The sequence below is a fragment of the Pyrus communis genome, chromosome 7 (assembly GCF_041283825.1).
Source record: "Pyrus communis isolate YQ-2024b chromosome 7, ASM4128382v1, whole genome shotgun sequence".
NCBI lineage: Eukaryota > Viridiplantae > Streptophyta > Magnoliopsida > Rosales > Rosaceae > Pyrus > Pyrus communis.
This window is the reverse complement of record NC_142571.1, coordinates 29635949-29654460: the sequence shown is the minus strand read 5'-3', so window position 1 is coordinate 29654460 and position 18512 is coordinate 29635949. Positions and strand designations below refer to the sequence as shown.

The 18512-nt window shown below is 38.2% G+C and overlaps 4 protein-coding genes across 6 annotated transcripts; 1 reads left to right on the top strand and 3 right to left on the bottom strand.

Annotated features, from left to right (window-relative positions):
- Positions 1–17: 17 nt before the first annotated feature.
- On the bottom strand, positions 18–3740 carry LOC137734901 (uncharacterized). Of its 2 annotated transcripts, none has more exons than XM_068474217.2 (7): positions 3490–3740; positions 3293–3371; positions 2579–3066; positions 2270–2464; positions 2005–2034; positions 780–1889; positions 18–691 (listed from the first exon to the last, which is right to left on the bottom strand). In XM_068474217.2, the coding sequence occupies exons 3-7, from the start codon at positions 3020–3022 to the stop codon at positions 140–142; spliced, it is 2331 nt and encodes a 776-aa protein (XP_068330318.2). In that variant the 5' UTR covers positions 3023–3066; positions 3293–3371; positions 3490–3740; the 3' UTR covers positions 18–139. The 2 variants fall into 2 exon arrangements, with proteins under 2 accessions (XP_068330318.2, XP_068330319.2); XM_068474218.2 differs by having other exon boundaries at positions 3293–3377; positions 3490–3730.
- Positions 3741–5185: 1445 nt separating this feature from the next.
- LOC137734904 (calcineurin B-like protein 4) lies at positions 5186–8696 on the bottom strand. Of its 2 annotated transcripts, XM_088697013.1 has the most exons (10): positions 8459–8595; positions 7570–7623; positions 7189–7296; positions 6813–6895; positions 6595–6654; positions 6284–6392; positions 6079–6131; positions 5893–5973; positions 5689–5801; positions 5186–5534 (listed from the first exon to the last, which is right to left on the bottom strand). In XM_088697013.1, the coding sequence occupies exons 3-10, from the start codon at positions 7262–7264 to the stop codon at positions 5471–5473; spliced, it is 639 nt and encodes a 212-aa protein (XP_088553139.1). In that variant the 5' UTR covers positions 7265–7296; positions 7570–7623; positions 8459–8595; the 3' UTR covers positions 5186–5470. The 2 variants fall into 2 exon arrangements, with proteins under 2 accessions (XP_088553139.1, XP_068330324.1); XM_068474223.2 differs by lacking the exon at positions 7570–7623 and having other exon boundaries at positions 8459–8696.
- A 4598-nt stretch (positions 8697–13294) lies between these two features.
- On the top strand, positions 13295–15467 carry LOC137734902 (pentatricopeptide repeat-containing protein At3g49240, mitochondrial). The gene has a single exon (XM_068474219.2). The coding sequence runs from the start codon at positions 13358–13360 to the stop codon at positions 15287–15289; it is 1932 nt and encodes a 643-aa protein (XP_068330320.2). The 5' UTR covers positions 13295–13357; the 3' UTR covers positions 15290–15467.
- A 62-nt stretch (positions 15468–15529) lies between these two features.
- Positions 15530–18491, bottom strand: LOC137734903 (E3 ubiquitin-protein ligase SINAT5). Its single transcript, XM_068474222.2, has 3 exons — positions 17760–18491; positions 16441–16827; positions 15530–16058 (listed from the first exon to the last, which is right to left on the bottom strand). Exons 1-3 carry the CDS (start codon positions 18009–18011, stop codon positions 15696–15698), a joined length of 1002 nt encoding a protein of 333 aa, XP_068330323.1. The 5' UTR covers positions 18012–18491; the 3' UTR covers positions 15530–15695.
- Between the last annotated feature and the right edge of the window lie 21 nt (positions 18492–18512).

The window sequence follows — 18512 nt, the reverse complement described above, 5'->3', positions numbered from 1 at the left end:
GTTTCAGTTTCTTGCACTTCAAGAAAAAGAAATTTATTTATCACTGAGAATTAGAACAGAACAACCAATAACAATTGGAAGAACGAAATAGGGTACCAACAAGAAAATTTTACAAGATATAAACAGGTGGTTCATTTTTTCACAAATTTCTTTCTATGAACTCCCAGATTCTCTCTTCCATGTAAATCCGATCCCTATGACGCCGTGGCATGTGCCGTTCGTCTGGAAAAATTAATAGCTCGTAAGTCTTTCCAGCCGCAACAAGTGCGTTGACAAGCCTGGCAGTATGCCTGAAATGAACATTTTCATCGATCATGCCATGGACAAGTAACAACTTTCCTTTCATCTTGTGCACATGGTGCATCACCGAGCTAGACTCGTATCCTTCCTCGTTCTCAGAAGGCAGTCCCATGTATTTCTCGGTGTAGAATGTGTCATACCCGTCCCACGATGTAACAGGGGCGCCGGATACTGCACACCGGAAGACATCAGGAAACCTGGCAAGAGTCATAGCTGAAAGATATCCGCCATAGCTCCAACCATACAATCCTATGTGACCTGCTCGTGCTAACCCTTTTTCTATAAGCCAGTCGGCTCCAGTCAGTTGGTCGTCGGCATCAACCTGACCACAATTGTATTTTAAAGAGCCTTCGAACTTCAGCCCACGCCGAGCAGTTCCTCTATTATCTAACTGTAAACAAGAAAAATCGGCAGTTAGAATAAAATTTAGAAAAAATAGAAAACCCGGAATGGTAAAGTTTTTTCAGAAGGATACCCACCTTCCATACTAAGATGCCTCTGCTTCTTAGAAACTGCGCTTTCATGTCAACTGTATTAATCCAAGAATCAGAGACGAGCTGCACGCTCGGTCCACCATACACGCTGATCAAAGTTTTGTAAGGAGGAGGTCCAAATCTTGTTTCGTCAGGCTTGTATAGAGCTGCATACAATGTTGTTCCATCATTAGCCTGCAAATGAACTAACTCCGGTGGCTCAAGTTGAAGCTTTTGGAATCTTGGAACCGTTAATGACGGCTCATACAGAGGCATAATATAGCTTCCATCGTGCAAGGAGCACAGTATAACTTTAGGGGGAGAATCAAGGGAGTCATGTATATCAACAAAGTTCTTCATATGATGATCAAGCACCACCGCATGCTTCCCCTTGCTACAAGTCAACCTCACTGGAGCTTGCAAGGGTTGGTTTCCATCCGTGAGTAGCTTAGCACAATAAAGGTGCGATTCTAAAGGCCCATCTAAGGTTCCAGTAAAGTAAACAAGTCCGGCAGCTTCATTTACACCAGCAATCTGCTCAACCATCCAGTCACCTTCGGTGATAGGTCCTAAACATGTTCCATTGGCATCATGCAAATAAAGATGTTTAAATCCTGTTTTCTCACTCGCCCAGATAAATCCCCCTGAAAATTTGGTTATTCCTCGGTCCAGAGGTGTGAAGCAGTCATGTAAGCTAACCCATGTTCCTTGTTCTTCTACCAATAAAACTTTTCGCTTCCCAGTTTTAATATCGAATTTAAGGATCTTTAATCTGCTGTGTGATCTGTTTATAACCTGAGCTATTAAAGTATTTCCATGCATCCAATTTACTCTTGCCAGATATTCGTCCTCACTATCTGGTTGACCTGTTCCCCCACACAGAAGATCCATCCAAGTAATAGGGCCTCCAGCAGAAGAAACCACGCCTAGGCGAACTTTGACATTTGAAGCTCCCGCAAAGGGATAGGCATGATCTTCTTGAGCTTCTGAACCAACAGAGCTTTTACCTTGATGCATGATTCTGAAAAGCGGAATCTCAGAAGAATCAACTTCTGTGAATGCAATGAATTTGCTGTCTAGAGACCACCAGTAACCATTCTTGCGATCCATTTCTTCCTGTAATGAGTAAAATTCAGAGAATCTAAGAATAGTTTTAACTTAACCTCCTGAGAAATTTCTAAAGAAAAAAAATTAATCTAAATAAAAATAGGTTATTACATGAACTTCTCACCTGAGCTATATATTCAGCAAGGCCATGCGTCTGCAACACAAAAAAGACCAGATTCACATCAACGAAATGATCAGAAATTCAACTACCTTTAAAATTTACTCTGTCTTTACCTAAAATTTTCGACAGAGGAAAAGTCATAAGGATGTTATCTTAAAGCTCCTATCACTAAAACAGTACTCATTGTAATAGAAATATTTTATAGTACTAATATTACTGAAGTGGCTCAGTTAATCCAGACCTACGGTTACCGGTATAGAAAACTTACCAAAACATCTCCTCTGGCACCATACGTTAACTGTATAGATTCATTGTATAACAAATTTAGAACGTGCAACTCGCAATCTCTTACATAACCGACCATTGTACCATCTGGTGACAGATGTGGATCAATAATTGGTGAACCTGATGCCCTCGGAAGATTAAGCTCGGCATTTGAACTAGAAAGATCCTGGAAATAAATCTGTACATAAAGCAAGGAGCATATCATCAGCGAGAACTCAATCTGTAAAAATTAAAATACAATTATGTACATGTATATGGATGTTTGATTGAACCCAGGTATTAAAGAACACACCCCAGCTGGCAATGGCACCATGATTGCTTTCCCTTTCGAGCTTGTCTTCACCCATTCATACCGTGTCACTCCCAACCCGCGCTCCCTCAACCTCTCTCTCCTCAACTTTTCTTCTGGTGATATATTACTCTCGTCAAGTCCGCCATCAGGGGGACTGAAACACAACTCTTGCTTGCCAGTTTTGAGATCGAAAGCAAATACCTTTCGATTCAATGTGTGATCAGGACTGAACAAATAAGTTATAATAGTATCATCGGGACTGAAACTGATTGAAGTGGGAGCAATGTATCCCGGCAACGGGTATTGCACAATCTCTTCAAGTGGGAAAAGAACACAGTCATCAAGACTTTGTGTCAAATTAGGGTCGGTCACTGGCATGTCGAAAGTAAATGATCTCGAACGCTTTAAATTCTTCTTCTTATGATCCTCATCAACTGGTTGCATTACAAAAAGTATCGATACTGATTGAACAATCACAGGAGATCAATCTAACCACCATAAAGTAGCAATCAATTAAAATCCATTAAATCAACAAATATTACAAAATCAATCAATCAAAACAAAATTTCCTCACCAATCAAGCCCACAATTAGCAATTCAAAATCAAAATCCAAAACCCATTAATAAAAAATTTATCTTTTTACTTCAACACAACTTTCTCAGCAATTAAAGCAAAATTAAGATTAAAACATGTAATTAATTACAAACTATTACCTTCTAAGAAATCCCAATAACCAGGTCCTCTTTGTCACTGCAGGAGATCATCCACTGGATCCGATCAAATGCTACCAAACTGCACCTCCACCCAACAAAAACAAACAAAAAAGAAAAATAATTTATCAATCAATGAAAAAATGAAATCAAATAAACAATAAAAAGTGAAGAGCTTGAAATAAATGGTGGAGCAGAACCTGTGAAAATGATCGGCCATGAAAGCTCGGAAGCAATAAAAAGTTGTGGGGTTTTGGATTCCTGGGAAAAACGAGAGAATTGTTTTGGAATTCCCAGAAAGTTCGATTCTTTGGAATCACTGAATCGATTTGTTTCTTCAGAGAGAGAGAGATGTGGAGATGTGAGCACTATGTGCGTTGAAAATGTTACTTAGGAAACAACGGTTGAAGAAGGCTGTGATGTTTCTATCTTGTTTTGCTTAATCATTCTTAATCGTTTTTTTACCAACTAATTAACAACAAATAGATCTGGTTTACTTTTTGGGGTATGGTGCACGCGCCATGCTGATGAAGAATAAAAAAATTGTTCACTTTAACGAAAAATCATATTTTTACACAAGTTAATTATGATACTATTTATTTTACCCTTTATTTTGTCCTTATCGTTAAAACTCAAAGTTTTTATGACTATGTTACAGTTAGGAAATAGTAGAAAAATTCGTTACTATCTCACTGTTACGTGATGGTATTAATCTAAATGAATGGTGCAGATAAACGTGATATATTTTGTATGCGTATTAAATATGATATTAATACCTTATAACGTGAATGGAGAGTTAAAATCATATAGAGGAATGACAGTAAAGATTTTAGTAGTTAGGTGTTTTACGAAGTCTGTAATGTCACTTTGCTACATACTGTTTGACAGTAAACATAGAATCGATTGATACAAGGTCAACATTGTTTGTCTGCTTTCTGTTTTGGGGTGTGATGAGAAGTATGAGTTATTGTATTATTATATTTTCCAAACACGACCTAATTACCACCCACTTTTGTAATGTTTCTTTATGTGAATCATGAATGAACTAATATCGTTTAATTTTTAGGGAGTTTTAACGAAAACTACATGATACTGTTCATTTTAATAAAAAAATCACATTTTTACACTAAAAAGTCAATCCTGATACTATTCACTTTACCTTTTATTTTGTCCTTATTGTTAAAACTCAAAGTTTTCAAGCCATTTTCATTAGTTTTCCTTAATTTTTAAGGGTTATGTTGCACTCATGTTATCCTCAATATCTCGATTGGTTCTTCAAATCTAGGGCTGGCAAAGATAAGTGTCTAGTCTGTACATGTATGTGCAATCACGTTGTCATTCGGATCCTTTTTGTTTTCTGCTCTCCCTTTGTAATGTTTCTCCTACATCAAATGTTTTGTGATAAGATTTTTCTTAGAGTTATGTACGGTTCTTCGATGCAAAATTGATAATAAGTTAAAGAAGTATGTTCTTAGTTTGAACTTTTATAAACGCTTAGAGCCATATGCGCACGAAAGCGACTATCCTTAACATTCTCACGTTTAGTGTACTAACCATATATGTGAAGGAGTTGAGAGTCCTCATCTGTTGTTATCATCTAAAGACAGCTAAACACCAGAAAAAGGAGTTGGTTGAGGAAGACTCAAGGAACCTAATGGAAATGGGAATTACCATAAATGTGCACACACAAAAACGTATGTGAGCTTTGAATTGAGAGGTTAAGCAAATTGGATAGAGCAGTGGGCCCAATTTTTATATAAGTTTGAATTCTTTTTTATTTTATTTGAGCTAATGTCAGATTAAAAAATTAAGAAAATTAATGAAAATGACTTGAAAATTTTAAGTTTTAACTACAAGAGCAAAATAAATGATAAAGTGAATAGTATCATAATTGACTTTTTAGTATAAAAATATGGTTTTTCATTAAAGTGAACAGTGCCGGAAGTTTTTCGTTAAAATTCCGTAAAATTTTTTATTGAAGGATCAACTCGTACAAGCATCCAATTTTTCAGATGAAATTCGTCAGCAGTTCTTCGCAACTTCATCTTAAACTCGAGGTTTCTATCTGCCGGTGAAGTATCACCATAGAAATTTATTCTTCATGAAGTGCGAGTAGCTTCATTCGAAAGCCCTCCGAAGTAATTACCATCTTGGCACATGAGCATCTTTCATGTGATACTCTCACATTTCTGAATCTTCAACTTCGGAAGTCATCACAAAGCTAGGAAACGCTAATGTTATATCTCTGCAAAATGGTAAGAAAAAGAAGGGAAATAAGAAACACGTAGAGGTAGTGACAGTAAAAAACATGTTCTTAAAGGATGTAGATAACTTTTACAATTCAAACCCGAGTTTTGTATCTAATGACTGACAAACTTCAAGTTAATTACGTTGCTTACTTTAAGTACGGGAGAGTCATGTTCTTTATCATATTCGGATGCTTCGACACAAATTCCTTCCACTCTTCTTCATCAATGCGCCCATCACCTTTCTTATCTGCATCACTATATGTCTGCGGAAATAAAAACAGACAAAGAACTTAAGGACATTCGGCTAACTGAGCAAAGAAGAGTACGGGTCAGTGTATATATATGAATTCGCACCTTATCCACGATCATTTCAATGACATCATCCGAGAGTACCAGATCTGATTCGTGCAAAAGTGCGACCACCATCTCTTTCAACTGTCATGGAATACTACTACCTTAGTTACGAGAAGAGATTTTCATCTAGAGAGATCAAACTGTAAGAGAAGGAGATAAAAACAAAGAAGTTGGTAAGAAACCGACCTCCTCTCGCTCAATGTACCCTGTTTGTCTCAGATCATAGAGTCTAAAAGCAACTGCAAAACAATTCCCACCGTCACTTAGCAAATGACAACACATTTTAGTAAGATGTCTTCAATTTTGTTTCTTTTTCCAGATAGATAAAATTGAAGATAATCTTGCAGAAGATTGCAGTTTGATATATAGGGGATAAGGGTAATGTTCTTACATGAAATTTTGTCTTCTACAGGTGCATCGGGGTGAAAGACGCCTAATGATCGAACAAATTCTCCAAACTCAATAACCCCATTGCGCTTGACATCAAATAAGTCAAAAATCTACATGAACACCCAAAGATTAATGTATTGTAGATGAAGAACAATTGCTAGCGTTTACTTATTAATAAACACACACGAGATTTTCCACACGTAAAATGAACATCAGTCTCCCTCCCCATATTGCCCCATCATCACACTCCTTTTAGCATGAATGAACTAAAATAATCTAAGAGAATAGAGAAGAGGAATCGGCATCACACACCCTGTCTGCGAAAAGATTCCTTCGATTTTTGTTCCTGAAGAGCGCGAGCTGAAATTCTTCCTGCTCAAAAAAGATAGATGACAGAATATTACCATTCGGTTGAACATAAACACCCGAAATTTTGGAGTAATTACTTCTATTTGGTACCTAAAACATTTGATTGGCAAGAGATGATATAAGTGAAGGTAAACCAATCTTGAAAGTTATAGCAAACCTACCTTGTGGATAAGTCCGTCGTCAATTATCGAACTGCTCAATTTCTTAAAAAGCTCATACAAGGCTTCTACTTCATTCACAGTAACTGCGACAAAGAAAAATCCATTCAAATTTACAACTCTCCATTTGGGTAACTTAATATCCAATCTCTAACGATTAGGAGGCAGAATACGGGATCAATATCTTTCGCAGCATCCATGTTGATCTCAAATTATAAGTTCAGTATGAAAAAGTGATGGATGACTAAGATTGTTATCACTTCAAAAGCAGCCTTAATGGCAAAAATGACTGATTGTTTATGATTGTTTATGAGTGGAAGTACGAAGATGTAGACGAGAAAAGCTGCAGCAGAGTAGAAGAGTGAAAAAGCACGCTTACAAGGTGTTGCAGCAGCAAGAGTCGCAGGGTCCTCATAGCCAGGCGTTTTAGCTTCCTTTGAACAATAGCAGCCCATTAATAAACCAACATAATTTACTCACAGAGTTCCTGAACAATCAGCAAGACAAAACGGTGGATGGCTAAGATCTTCAACTTTTCAAATATAAACAATTTAGCAGCAAATCGCGATAGAATGGCACTCGGTCAATAATATTTTATAAGACACAAAAATGCACAAATTGTTCAAAACACATCAAGCGCGCACACACGTCATTGCCAGTAATGTGCTTGATATTTAAAGGACTATAAGGGCTCAATGCCAATGAAGCTTATCTAAGCAGATGTGACCTCCCCCGGGGGGCCTAAGCAATTACGAGTTACCTATTATTTATATTCCTCTAGAGGGACTCAAGCCGTCAAACAAGAATGTACCTACTGGAAACAAAAATATACATACGTTACATACATGAATCCAGATGAGAGTTTTCAAATGCAAAAACAAATCTGAAAAAAACGCTGCAACCCGAATAAAATAGTTATTTGTTTTCGGCGGTCCAAGATATCCGTAGCGCTAACTCGAAATTTAGCAGTAATACCTTGAAATCTGAGTGCTAGTCACGCTACAAGTGATCTCAAAAGTAAAACCTTATAAAGAAGAACAAAGTCAAAGACTCTAACTCTCACTGTTCTTGCTGAGAAAATGTTCGAGCATTATTATCTCAGAACACAAACATCAGTTTCGTTGCTACAGAGATTATAGCATTTTGTGAACCAATCGTCATCAAATAAGTCATATGGTTTACGAAATATGGTTTAAATAGATAGTCTCCCTACAATTAACCAACGTAAAAATCATGATATTCAGCATTGCATTAAATTGTCTTTCTCATTATCGAAAATATGCTCATCGGCATCCAGAAACTTAAACCATTCATTAACCAACATAGAAAGGTGATTGGCACGCGTGAGCGTAGCCGCTTTGACTAGATTATTTTAACCTTAAAGTAGAAAAAGATACGCAAAATCTAATCGCTAGGAATATCATCAGTAGCAACCAAATTTAAACACGGCGTTCAATTTTCTCGGCAACCAAACAAAACCCAAATGAAAATCAACACAATTACGAACAAAAAACAAATAACGAGCAGAACCCAGTTCCATTTACTCAACAAACGGCCCAAAAGTCGAAAAAGCATCAATCTTGATTCAAGAACATGAAGAAAAATAAGTGATAAAAAATAAAACTTTGGAGAGAAAAACGCGAGCTGACCTGCGAGGAAAGAGTGCAATTCCAAAGAGAAAATTACGTGAGGTGTTTATATTAATGCTTTTGAAGATTAACTCTTTCTGCCTGTCTCCAAATACAAATCTTTGTCGTAAAACTGTAAAAAATTCCTAGTTTTCTCAGCTTCCGTCGATATGGAGCCGAGCAACGCACCCGTCTCTTCTCTCTCTCTCTCCCTCTAAATTCAAGAGCCTTCCTTGTATAGTTTTCAACGTTACAATTTGCCAACTGTGGCTGCTACTTGTGAATTTATAAACAATTTGGGAGAGAGAGAGAGAGAGAGAGAGGCGCCACTGGGCATATGCATGCGTCCAAATCTTTCTTTTTTTTTTTACCTTATTTTTTTCTTATTTATTTAAGGATTTATCTAACCCCATTTTTATAAGATTTGTGATCTGCATTGCTCTTTCTTGCTTACGACAACCTTCATTTTTTTATCATCCCCTAGGTCTTTTTTCTATTTAGTTTTTAAAAAAAAGACGAAATAGAAAATATCCAGTTATCAACAATACTTTATGTAATCTTTTTTAATACAACGGTGTGATTACGAATTAAAAGATGTAGAATAAATTAATTGCGATAGCGTGTGGTTGATGGCCGAAAGTCCAACATTGACGGAGGACTTTTAGTCGGGTAGGATGGGATTGTTAATCATCATTAGCAAATGAGATATGTTAAAAAGCGTCTCTTAAATGAAACTCTTCATTAATTCTCTATTACCGCACTATTTAACATCAATAGTGAGATTCTTAAAGAATTTTTCTATCACATTATAATTTAACGTCAATTTTATATTATCGTTATAAGATATTGTACAAAAACGAGAAGATTCCCCTCATCATTTCTCAGCAAACAAACGCGACCGACCCCAGGTAACATGAACTTTCTCCTTAAATAAGGAAAATGCATAGAGATCCCCAGTTGTGATGGCGATTTGAATAATTGGTCCCATATGGGAGGGGTGTAGCTGTCCTAACCTCTCAACTATTTGTTGGATAAAAAAAAAATTTTAAAAATCTCAACCACTTGGGAGTTGGGGTACACTAATTTGTGGTCTTCTTTAATATCTTTGTGTCTTTGTAGAGATAATTTTGTACGGTTAAGTAGGCGACTGTCACGATAATATTGGCGACATTTATAACATTTATTTTTTTACTTTGTCAAATGAGAGGACATCTACATGAAGTACTCCTACTTCACCTCCTTTGAAAGAGAGATTCTTTAATGTTTCGAAATACGAACGTTTACAAATTTATCTCTACTTGTTTAATAGCATATGGTATGTTGTTATAATGTAAACACGTTGAAAAATTTCTCATTTAACACATTCAAGCCACAATTTGATATTGGACTTATATAGATATCTATGCCATTATATATGAGTCAAATTTTAGACCTTTCGAAACCAGATTATCTTGTGCATGTAAGGTTCTCATTCTCCCTGAGCAAGCACCACTTATTTGCTTAAAAATGAAAGAAGTGGGTTCCATACATTTGTGAAGGCAAACTATTTGATGGGACCTTCTTGCTAAACACCACCTTTTTCTTTTTCTTTTTCTTTTTCGTACCTTTTGTATCATGACATATCTGTCCTATATTCTTATGTGACACCCTATATATATATATATATATATATATATATATATATATATTATGCTAAGGACATTTATTTATTTAATTTTTCAGCTAAAATACATTTGTGTTGCAAATTGCAAGCTGTACTGAAAATAATATCTTTTTACATAGAGAAGGATTTTCGCCGGATCCTCTTTGTGGGGATCCGATGATCAATCAATCATGTTTGTTTATCGTATATCGTACGATCAGTTTTCGTTAAGTACTATTTATATTCAATTTTAAATTAAAATTTTAAAATATTTTATAACCGCACGATATATGATAAACAAACACAATTAATTAATCATTCAGATTCTCACAAAAATGACGCGGAGAGGATCCTATTCTTTTTACATAATAATTGTTTGGAGAAATTGGTAAATTATTATATACGACAATTCCCACGTGGAGCTTACTCCAGCATATACGACAATTCCAAAACTCCACGAACCTCCATCTTCCTGTTATTTTCTCTTTCAATTTTTCTGTAGAAGCAAGATTCTTTATCAACTCGTTAATGTCTCACGTGTGTAGTATAATATTTTATAATGTTAGTATAATATTTTATAATGTTAGTATAAAAGTTGACATTAAACTATAGTATAACAAAAAATTCATGAAGAGTTTCATTATGAGAGAGTTTGTTAACATTCTTATCTTTTTATATACTACATAAGTTCTACCGGCCTTTTGAGTATGTAAAATCATAAACAACGTTTTAGTTCAGAAGCTAAAAATAATCATGTATATACACGCTCGACTAATAAAAACATCAACATACATTGTTTTATTGGCCCTTTTTGTTAATATCTCATGACGTTATTATTTTGTTCAAATTACACCATATTTATTTAAGATCGACATACACAGATATATTTATCTTGTCATCCAACGTCTACTCGTGTAATAACACGTGAAATTGTAATTACCAGATTCCCGTAACAATGTTTTCATAAGACAAAACTTTCTTGGCTAGGCAATGGCGTCAGTACACGTGAAAGAACAACACGCATATACATAATTGGCTTTCATGATCACAATGTGTCGACCAAAAGAAAAGGTCACAACTCGATTGGAAATAGAAACGCTTGTCGCACAATTATTATTTTTTGACAATCTTTCAAAAGAAAAGAAATTTAAATATATTTCCTTGAACAGCTGAATTATCAGAAATCTTTTTAAAAGTACAAAATGAAAATTTAAAGTGTCAATAGTTTTCTTATTTTTTGAGACATCCTTATCAATTTAATCGAATTTAATGGGTGTAATATTAAAAATACAACATGCATGATATTGAGAATATTTGATATCAAACTTTAGTCAATGTATTAACGTTACATTATCATATATGTACTGCCTATCAACCAATGGCAGATTTAGGATTCGAATTTTAGGAGAGTCCAGTGTTAAAGGTTCAAGTTTTTTAGATAAAACAGAGCGCGAAGCGCGTAAAATAAATTATGTTTGTTCACTGAGACATTTCGTCGAACACTTCTCATCCATTTTTGTACCTTCAGTGGGCTTAGTTTTTCGGTGGCAATTGTAATGGCTTCTTGATGAAGTTGTGATCGCCAACGGAACTAAGTTGCATACATGTCATTGTCAATAAATATTGACATATATGACGACACAATATGATTAGTGATATTGATAGAATTTGAAGAATGTTGTCGATGTAACGTGCGAAAGACATTTCCTGAAACACTTGATGGACACAAAAAGGACACCGTAATGTAGACAGGGCATTCGAGCAGCTCGTGGACGCTGGTGGTGGGAGCGATGGAGGTGGGGCCGGCTGCTTCTGGGCTTGGAAAATTCATGGTGGTGCTGATGAGGGTGAGAATGCGGGTGCAGAGTGTTATGGTGGGGATGGATCTCGTCCTCATCAAGTCCATCTGAGGACGACACACACTCGATGAATCCCCCTCCAGAAGTATGTATTGTAACATGCGGCTCTTGAAGTGTGTGTTAAATACAAGGTTCTAAGGCACTAATCAATCGGCGAGCTGGAGTCTAACGTCTTGGTGGTTGAAATGGGTTTAGGCGAATTAGATAGATTTAAGTAAATTTATTATATGTTTGTATAAATAAGTGTATGTTTATATTTAAAAAATACATAATTTCATAGGGATACATAAACTACAAAATATAATGACATATAGATTATAAAGTATTAGAATATAATGAAAACATGAGGAATAAGTACATAATGTGTGTTCATCTAAGTATTCAACAAGTCTCTTACAATTTATTAAAAAAATAAAATGCAAAATGAAAGTTATCTATTTTTTGTCTAAGTGAGATTCGCGACCTAGGCGAATGCCTAGATGGGACCGAGTGTGTGGGTGCCTAAGCAAGTGTAGGCGTCTTTTTAAAATTTTCAAACGCCTTGAGATTAATCGATATAATGGTCAATTGCCTAACTCCTAGACGGTAATTTTTAGAACAGTAGTTAAACCTTTGTGTCTATATTAGGAATATCGTATTTCCATTTGATAAAAACAAAGTGTCCTTTAGTTATCTAGGTCTACTACAACGATTTAGATGAGTTTGATAGATAGATATATAGCGATTAGACATTTTGAGTTTGATTTATGTAACACTTTGCTGCACTAGTGTGGTTTTAATATATTGGTACTACACTCATGAGTCTAACATGAGTCCAGTATAATAAAGACTTATTTTAGTATCACACTTAAATTTTTCGGTCCACCATAGAAGTGTGATTCTTATATAAGTTTAATATATTGGTATCATACTCATTTTATCCGGCTTACTGTGGAAGACCTTACTAGTGGCAATTGTCTTAAGTTACTGGTGATGTGTGTTAAACACACAAAAGTAACATACTTGTTGATACACTTTTTAATACAAGTAAAACTCACATACAATAGTAAAATTCATGTCTACTAAAAGATGGGTGGTGCTATTTGCACACCCATTTTACCTCCCAAAACCGTTTTCAATCAATTTAAAAGAAAATTCAAACGAGCCACACTGACTACCACTTGAGTGATATTAATGCTATATTAACGCCATGTTAACTGATTAGCGCTTGAGTGCTTTTACACAAAAGACGAGGGAATGTTAATTAATGGGCCTAATGATAAAAGTGAGCATAGGAAACAATGGGCCTATTCTAAACTCTTAGTTGAAGGCCCACTTTACCCAAATCCCATGTTGATCAAAATCCCTTCTTCCATTTCAGAATATCTAAAAACCCTGAACCCCATCATCCCAAAACCTCTGAAACTCTGAACCAAATCAATGGCTCTCTCCAAACCCACCTTCCTTGCCCACCTCAAAACCCTAGCAAAACCCCCAATCCGCCGCCGTTTAACGCCACTCTCCGTCATCTCTCTCCGCTTCCTCTCCTTCGCCACCCCCGAAGAAGCCGCCGCCGAACGACGCCAGCGGAAGCGCCGCCTCCGCCTCGAACCCCCTCTCTCATCCCTCCACCGCAACCAGCAACAACAACAGCAACAGTCCCCAAAACCCCAAATAAACCCTAACGCCCCAAAGCTCCCCGAACCCGTTTCGGCCCTCTCCGGCAACCGCCTCAACCTCCACAACCGCATTCTCACCCTCATCCGCCAGAATGATCTCGAGGAGGCAGCGCTCTACACTCGCCACTCCATCTACTCCAACTGCCGACCCACCATTTTCACCGTCAATGCCGTGCTCACCGCTCAGCTCCGCCAGTCCAAGTACTCCGACCTCCTCACCCTCCACCGCTTCATCACTCAGGCCGGGGTTGCCCCCAATATCATCACTCACAATCTCATCTTCCAGACTTATCTGGATTGCCGAAAGCCCGATACCGCCATGGAACACTACAAGCAGCTGATCAATGACGCCCCTTTCAACCCTTCCCCAACTACTTATCGGATTTTGATCAAAGGGTTAGTGGATAACAACAAATTGGACAGGGCTATGGAGCTCAAGGAGGAAATTGATATCAAGGGTTTCGCCCCGGACCCAGTTGTTTACCATTATTTGATGCAGGGTTGTGTAAAGAATTCGGATTCGGATGGGGTTTTCAAGCTTTTCGAGGAGTTGAAGGAGAAGTTGGGAGGGGTTGTGGAAGATGGGGTTGTGTATGGGAACTTGATGAAGGGGTATTTCATGAGGGAGATGGAGAAGGAGGCCATGGAGTGTTATGATGAGGCTGTGGGGGAGAGTTCCAAGGTGAAGATGAGCGCGGTGGCTTATAATTCGGTTTTGGATGCATTGAGCAAGAATGGCAAGTTTGATGAGGCCTTGAGGTTGTTTGATAGGATGATCCAGGAGCATAACCCACCGAGGCACTTGGCTGTGAATTTGGGAAGCTTTAATGTGATGGTGGACGGGTATTGCACGCAAGGGAGGTTTAAGGATGCCATTGAGGTTTTCAGGAAGATGGGAGACTATAGGTGTAGTCCGGATACATTGTCTTTCAATAATTTGATTGATCAGTTGTGTAAGAATGGGATGCTGAGTGAAGCTGAGGAGCTTTATGGAGAAATGCCCGAGAAGGGAGTGAATCCAGATGAGTTTACATATGTCCTGTTGATGGATACTTGTTTCGAGGAGAATAGGCCAGATGATGCAGCCGAGTACTTCAGAAAAATGGTTGATGCCAAGCTGAGGCCGAACTTGGCGGTTTATAATAAGTTGGCTGACGGATTGGTTAAGGTAGGGAAAATTGATGAGGCAAAATTGTTTTTCGATTTGATGGTGAAGAAGCTCAAGATGGACATTCCGAGCTACCAGTTTATAATGAAGACGTTGGGTGATGCTGGGAAACTGGATGAGGTGCTTAATGTGGTTGATACAATGCTGGATGATGATGGGGTTGAATTCGATGAGGAGGTGCATGAGTTTGTTAAAGGGTTGCTGAGAAAGGAAGGGAGAGAGGACGAAGTTGGGAAGCTTATGGAGGAGAAAGAAAGGCAGAAGGCTGAAGCTAAGGCTAAGGAGCTGGAGGCAGCAGAAGCAGCAAAGAGAAGTGCAAGAGCTGCTGTCGCCTCCTTACTTCCATCCAAGTTGTTCGGGAATAAAGCACCCGAGACAGGGTCTGCAGAGGCCACAGAAAATGCAAGTGAGGCTGCCTCGAGTGAAGCTGCACAGACTGGTCAGGAGGAACATAGTGGAGAAGGCGAAAATTCAGCCGAGACAGAATCCAAAAGTGACAGCGCAACCGAGCAGGTATCCGCTTGAATGTAGATAACTGGTGAAAATTTGTGATAAATCATTTTTCTCGGTTGGAATCAGTGAGTTTTGTTATTAAGGCTTGTTGAAATCAGTTCAACTCCCACCGTAGAAGCAAGTATTTGAGTTGTACGAACAAATTGCTCGCAGAAATCTAATCGGTTCCTCGTTTCATATAACTTAAAAATTAGAGATATTGCAATTGTTTCTTGATTCAAATGCATGCTAATAGTAATGTTACAAAGCAAATTGAAAAGGAAGAAAACGCCTCTGCTTGTTATACAATTTTATCAAAGCTGAAAACTTCCCAAACTCAAGAAACCGGTTTGTTACAACGTACCAGGAACAAGCTGTTACAGGTACAACACACGACAGTCTCAAGCAACAAACATTACAACTTTCCAAATCATTTGTCTTAGCTACACAGGTTTGCTATGCACGCCCCAGAATCTTGATTTTGCTGTTCCTTCCATATCCTCCCGGTAACTCTCAGCTTCAGCTCCTTCCTGTCGCCTCCGGAGAAGAATAGAGCCATGTTTCGTTGGATAATGAGACCATCGTGGCTATCCCTGACCTTTCGGTGGCTATCACGGACACTTCGTGGTGTCCCCTCCCATATGAGTTTCCTGCCATTCGCTCCAACCTCTAGGCTGTAGCTGTAGTTCCGGGCCTCATTCTCATCGCCCATAAAACGTAGAAATGCCATATAAACAGGAGCCATGCCGAGCTGGAAGGCTTCAAAATGAAGGCAGAAGTATTGACCAAAACAATGGAAAACCTGATTGGAAAAGGGTTTCAGGTATTAGTATGTTGAGAAGGCAAAACATGACCGTAACACGCAGGCGGTCCTGGATAAAAAGTATTCAATTCTACAGCAGAGATAGTTTGAATGAAGGGATGACGGACTACTGCTCATTTAACCCCATCCGCCAACACGTTACTTACCGAAACAGATTAGGTGATCAACTGCGTGCAGCCCTCCCAATGAGATCAAAAGAATAGGTTTTTCACCATTTTAAATAAAACAGAAAACATCGACAAAGGCAGTAGGGGGATAAACAATAAATGAACCACAGAAACTTGCAAATCTTAATTTCAACATCAAAGAACAACGGATAATATTGCAATTCACTTCAACCTAAAAGAAATAAGACACTTACTGTTAGCATCCAAGTGGCATTCTCTACTTCCCGAGGATTTGACTTCACATAGCGATGGTTGAATGTGCATCCTGTGTGCATGTCCACCTTGTGATCATCCCTTAGATGGGTAACCAGGAAAGGGATATCTCCAACAACAGAGCACTCCGATCCAGCATAAGGGCAATTATACGGTCTGAAGTTGCACACTGATTCATGCTTTAGTTTGCTGTAATACGGGAATATCTCTGGGCATCCCAAGGAGTAATACTTGCAGGGTAACTCAAGTGACTCAGCCACCTTCTCCAGAGCTAAACACCTAATATCTCCAAGCTCCTGTCTACAAGTTGGGCAACGGTTGTGCACCCTCGACTTACAAGTGGAACACAGTGTGTGGCCATTGTGGCACTGCAGATAAGAAAATTTTGAATTTATGTAAAACGGCTCAGTTAAAAAGAAATACAATAACAATCACACCTCTCATGATATTAGCAAAGGCAATACAATATCCAATATCCACCTTTCAATAAAAACTTTTGCCAATGCAAGGAAAACTATGGTTCAGACCAAAGGAAATAAGCATGTCCAATTATGTACGTGCCAAGGAGGTCTTGGAAATAAAAGTTTCAGCTACTTCCAATGTACACGGTATATCGTTAGTAAGGAATCCGTGTTCATTGGATTGCAACACAATGCTTGTACTAAAGCTTTAACAAAAGCAGAGTGATCGATAATCTCAATGGTGCTCACTAGTTAGAAGTAGAACCATGACATTCTTCAATAGTCACATGATCTTCCGTATGTGAAAGATCAGGACTTCAGCATCCGTTGATCCCAGAACTGCCTAAACGTAACTTGGTGCCATTTTAGTAGGACCAGGATCTTCAACAGATAAAGCTCGGAAAGACGCCCTCCCTGCACAGTCATGGGCTTGCATTTGACAAATTTGATCAATTTTTCACATTCTCTAGTTAGCACATTCCATGACTTCAACTACTAGATCAGCATAGCTCGGTGCTCGGATCATCTATCTGAAACATTCGTCCCGAAAGATCCTCGACCTAGTTAACAATGCTCATTCATACATACAAAACCCAATCACCATATATCATCTATCCAAAATCCTAAAAACAATGCAGTAATCAAAGACTAGTTCCACAAATCCGATCAAACAACCGATTATCAATCGAACGAAAACGCAAACACATCAAATTAATCAATTTACTCAAAAACTCAAGTTTCCATTTCCACTTAATAAACAGAAATGCAAGCAACAAAATTAGCAATACCCAAAAAAATAAAATAAAACCAAATGCAGGAAAAATAGAGAGAAAAATTACCTGATGGATTGGCGGGTACATGGAATTGGTGCAGACAGGGCATTCGAGCAGCTCGTGGACGCTGGTGGCGGGAGCGATGGAGGTGGGGCCGGCAATGGTAGCGTTGGTAGTGACATTGTTTCTGGGCTTGGAAAATTCATGGTGATGCTGATGAGGGTGAGAATGCGGGTGCAGAGTGTTATGGTGGGGATGGATCTCGTCCTCATCAAGTCCATCTGAGGACGACACACACTCGATGCTTTCCAAGTCCATCGCTCTTCCCCTCGAACTCCCCCAAAAGATCGAATTTTTCACCAAACCCAATTGAAAAAATGGAAAATTATCCAAAACCCACTTAATCAAAATCCCGAAACGAACCCATAAATCGAAGAACCGATTGCTGGGTTTCTCTCAGACCTTCCTTTTTCCCTATTATTTTCCGGGAAAATTTCAGGAGGAGGAAAAAAAAGGAGGGAGGGAGGGGGAAGATGATTGATGGGATTCCAACCCCCTCTCTCTGAAGAAAAAAGGTTTCTTTTCTTCTCCGCTCCCTCTCTCTCTCTCCTCTCTCTCTGTCTGTGTGTGAGGAGAGAGAAAAAGAGACAGATGATGGTGGCCGTTGATTCTGAAAATTAATTAAGTGGGATTGAAATCGGACGGCTATTATGGACTGTGTTAATTGTCTAATCCGGTTAATTGTCCTAACCAAAAAGTTTCGGGACAATTCGTTTATGATTTGATTAGAAAAATATCGTAATGACGCACATACGGTTT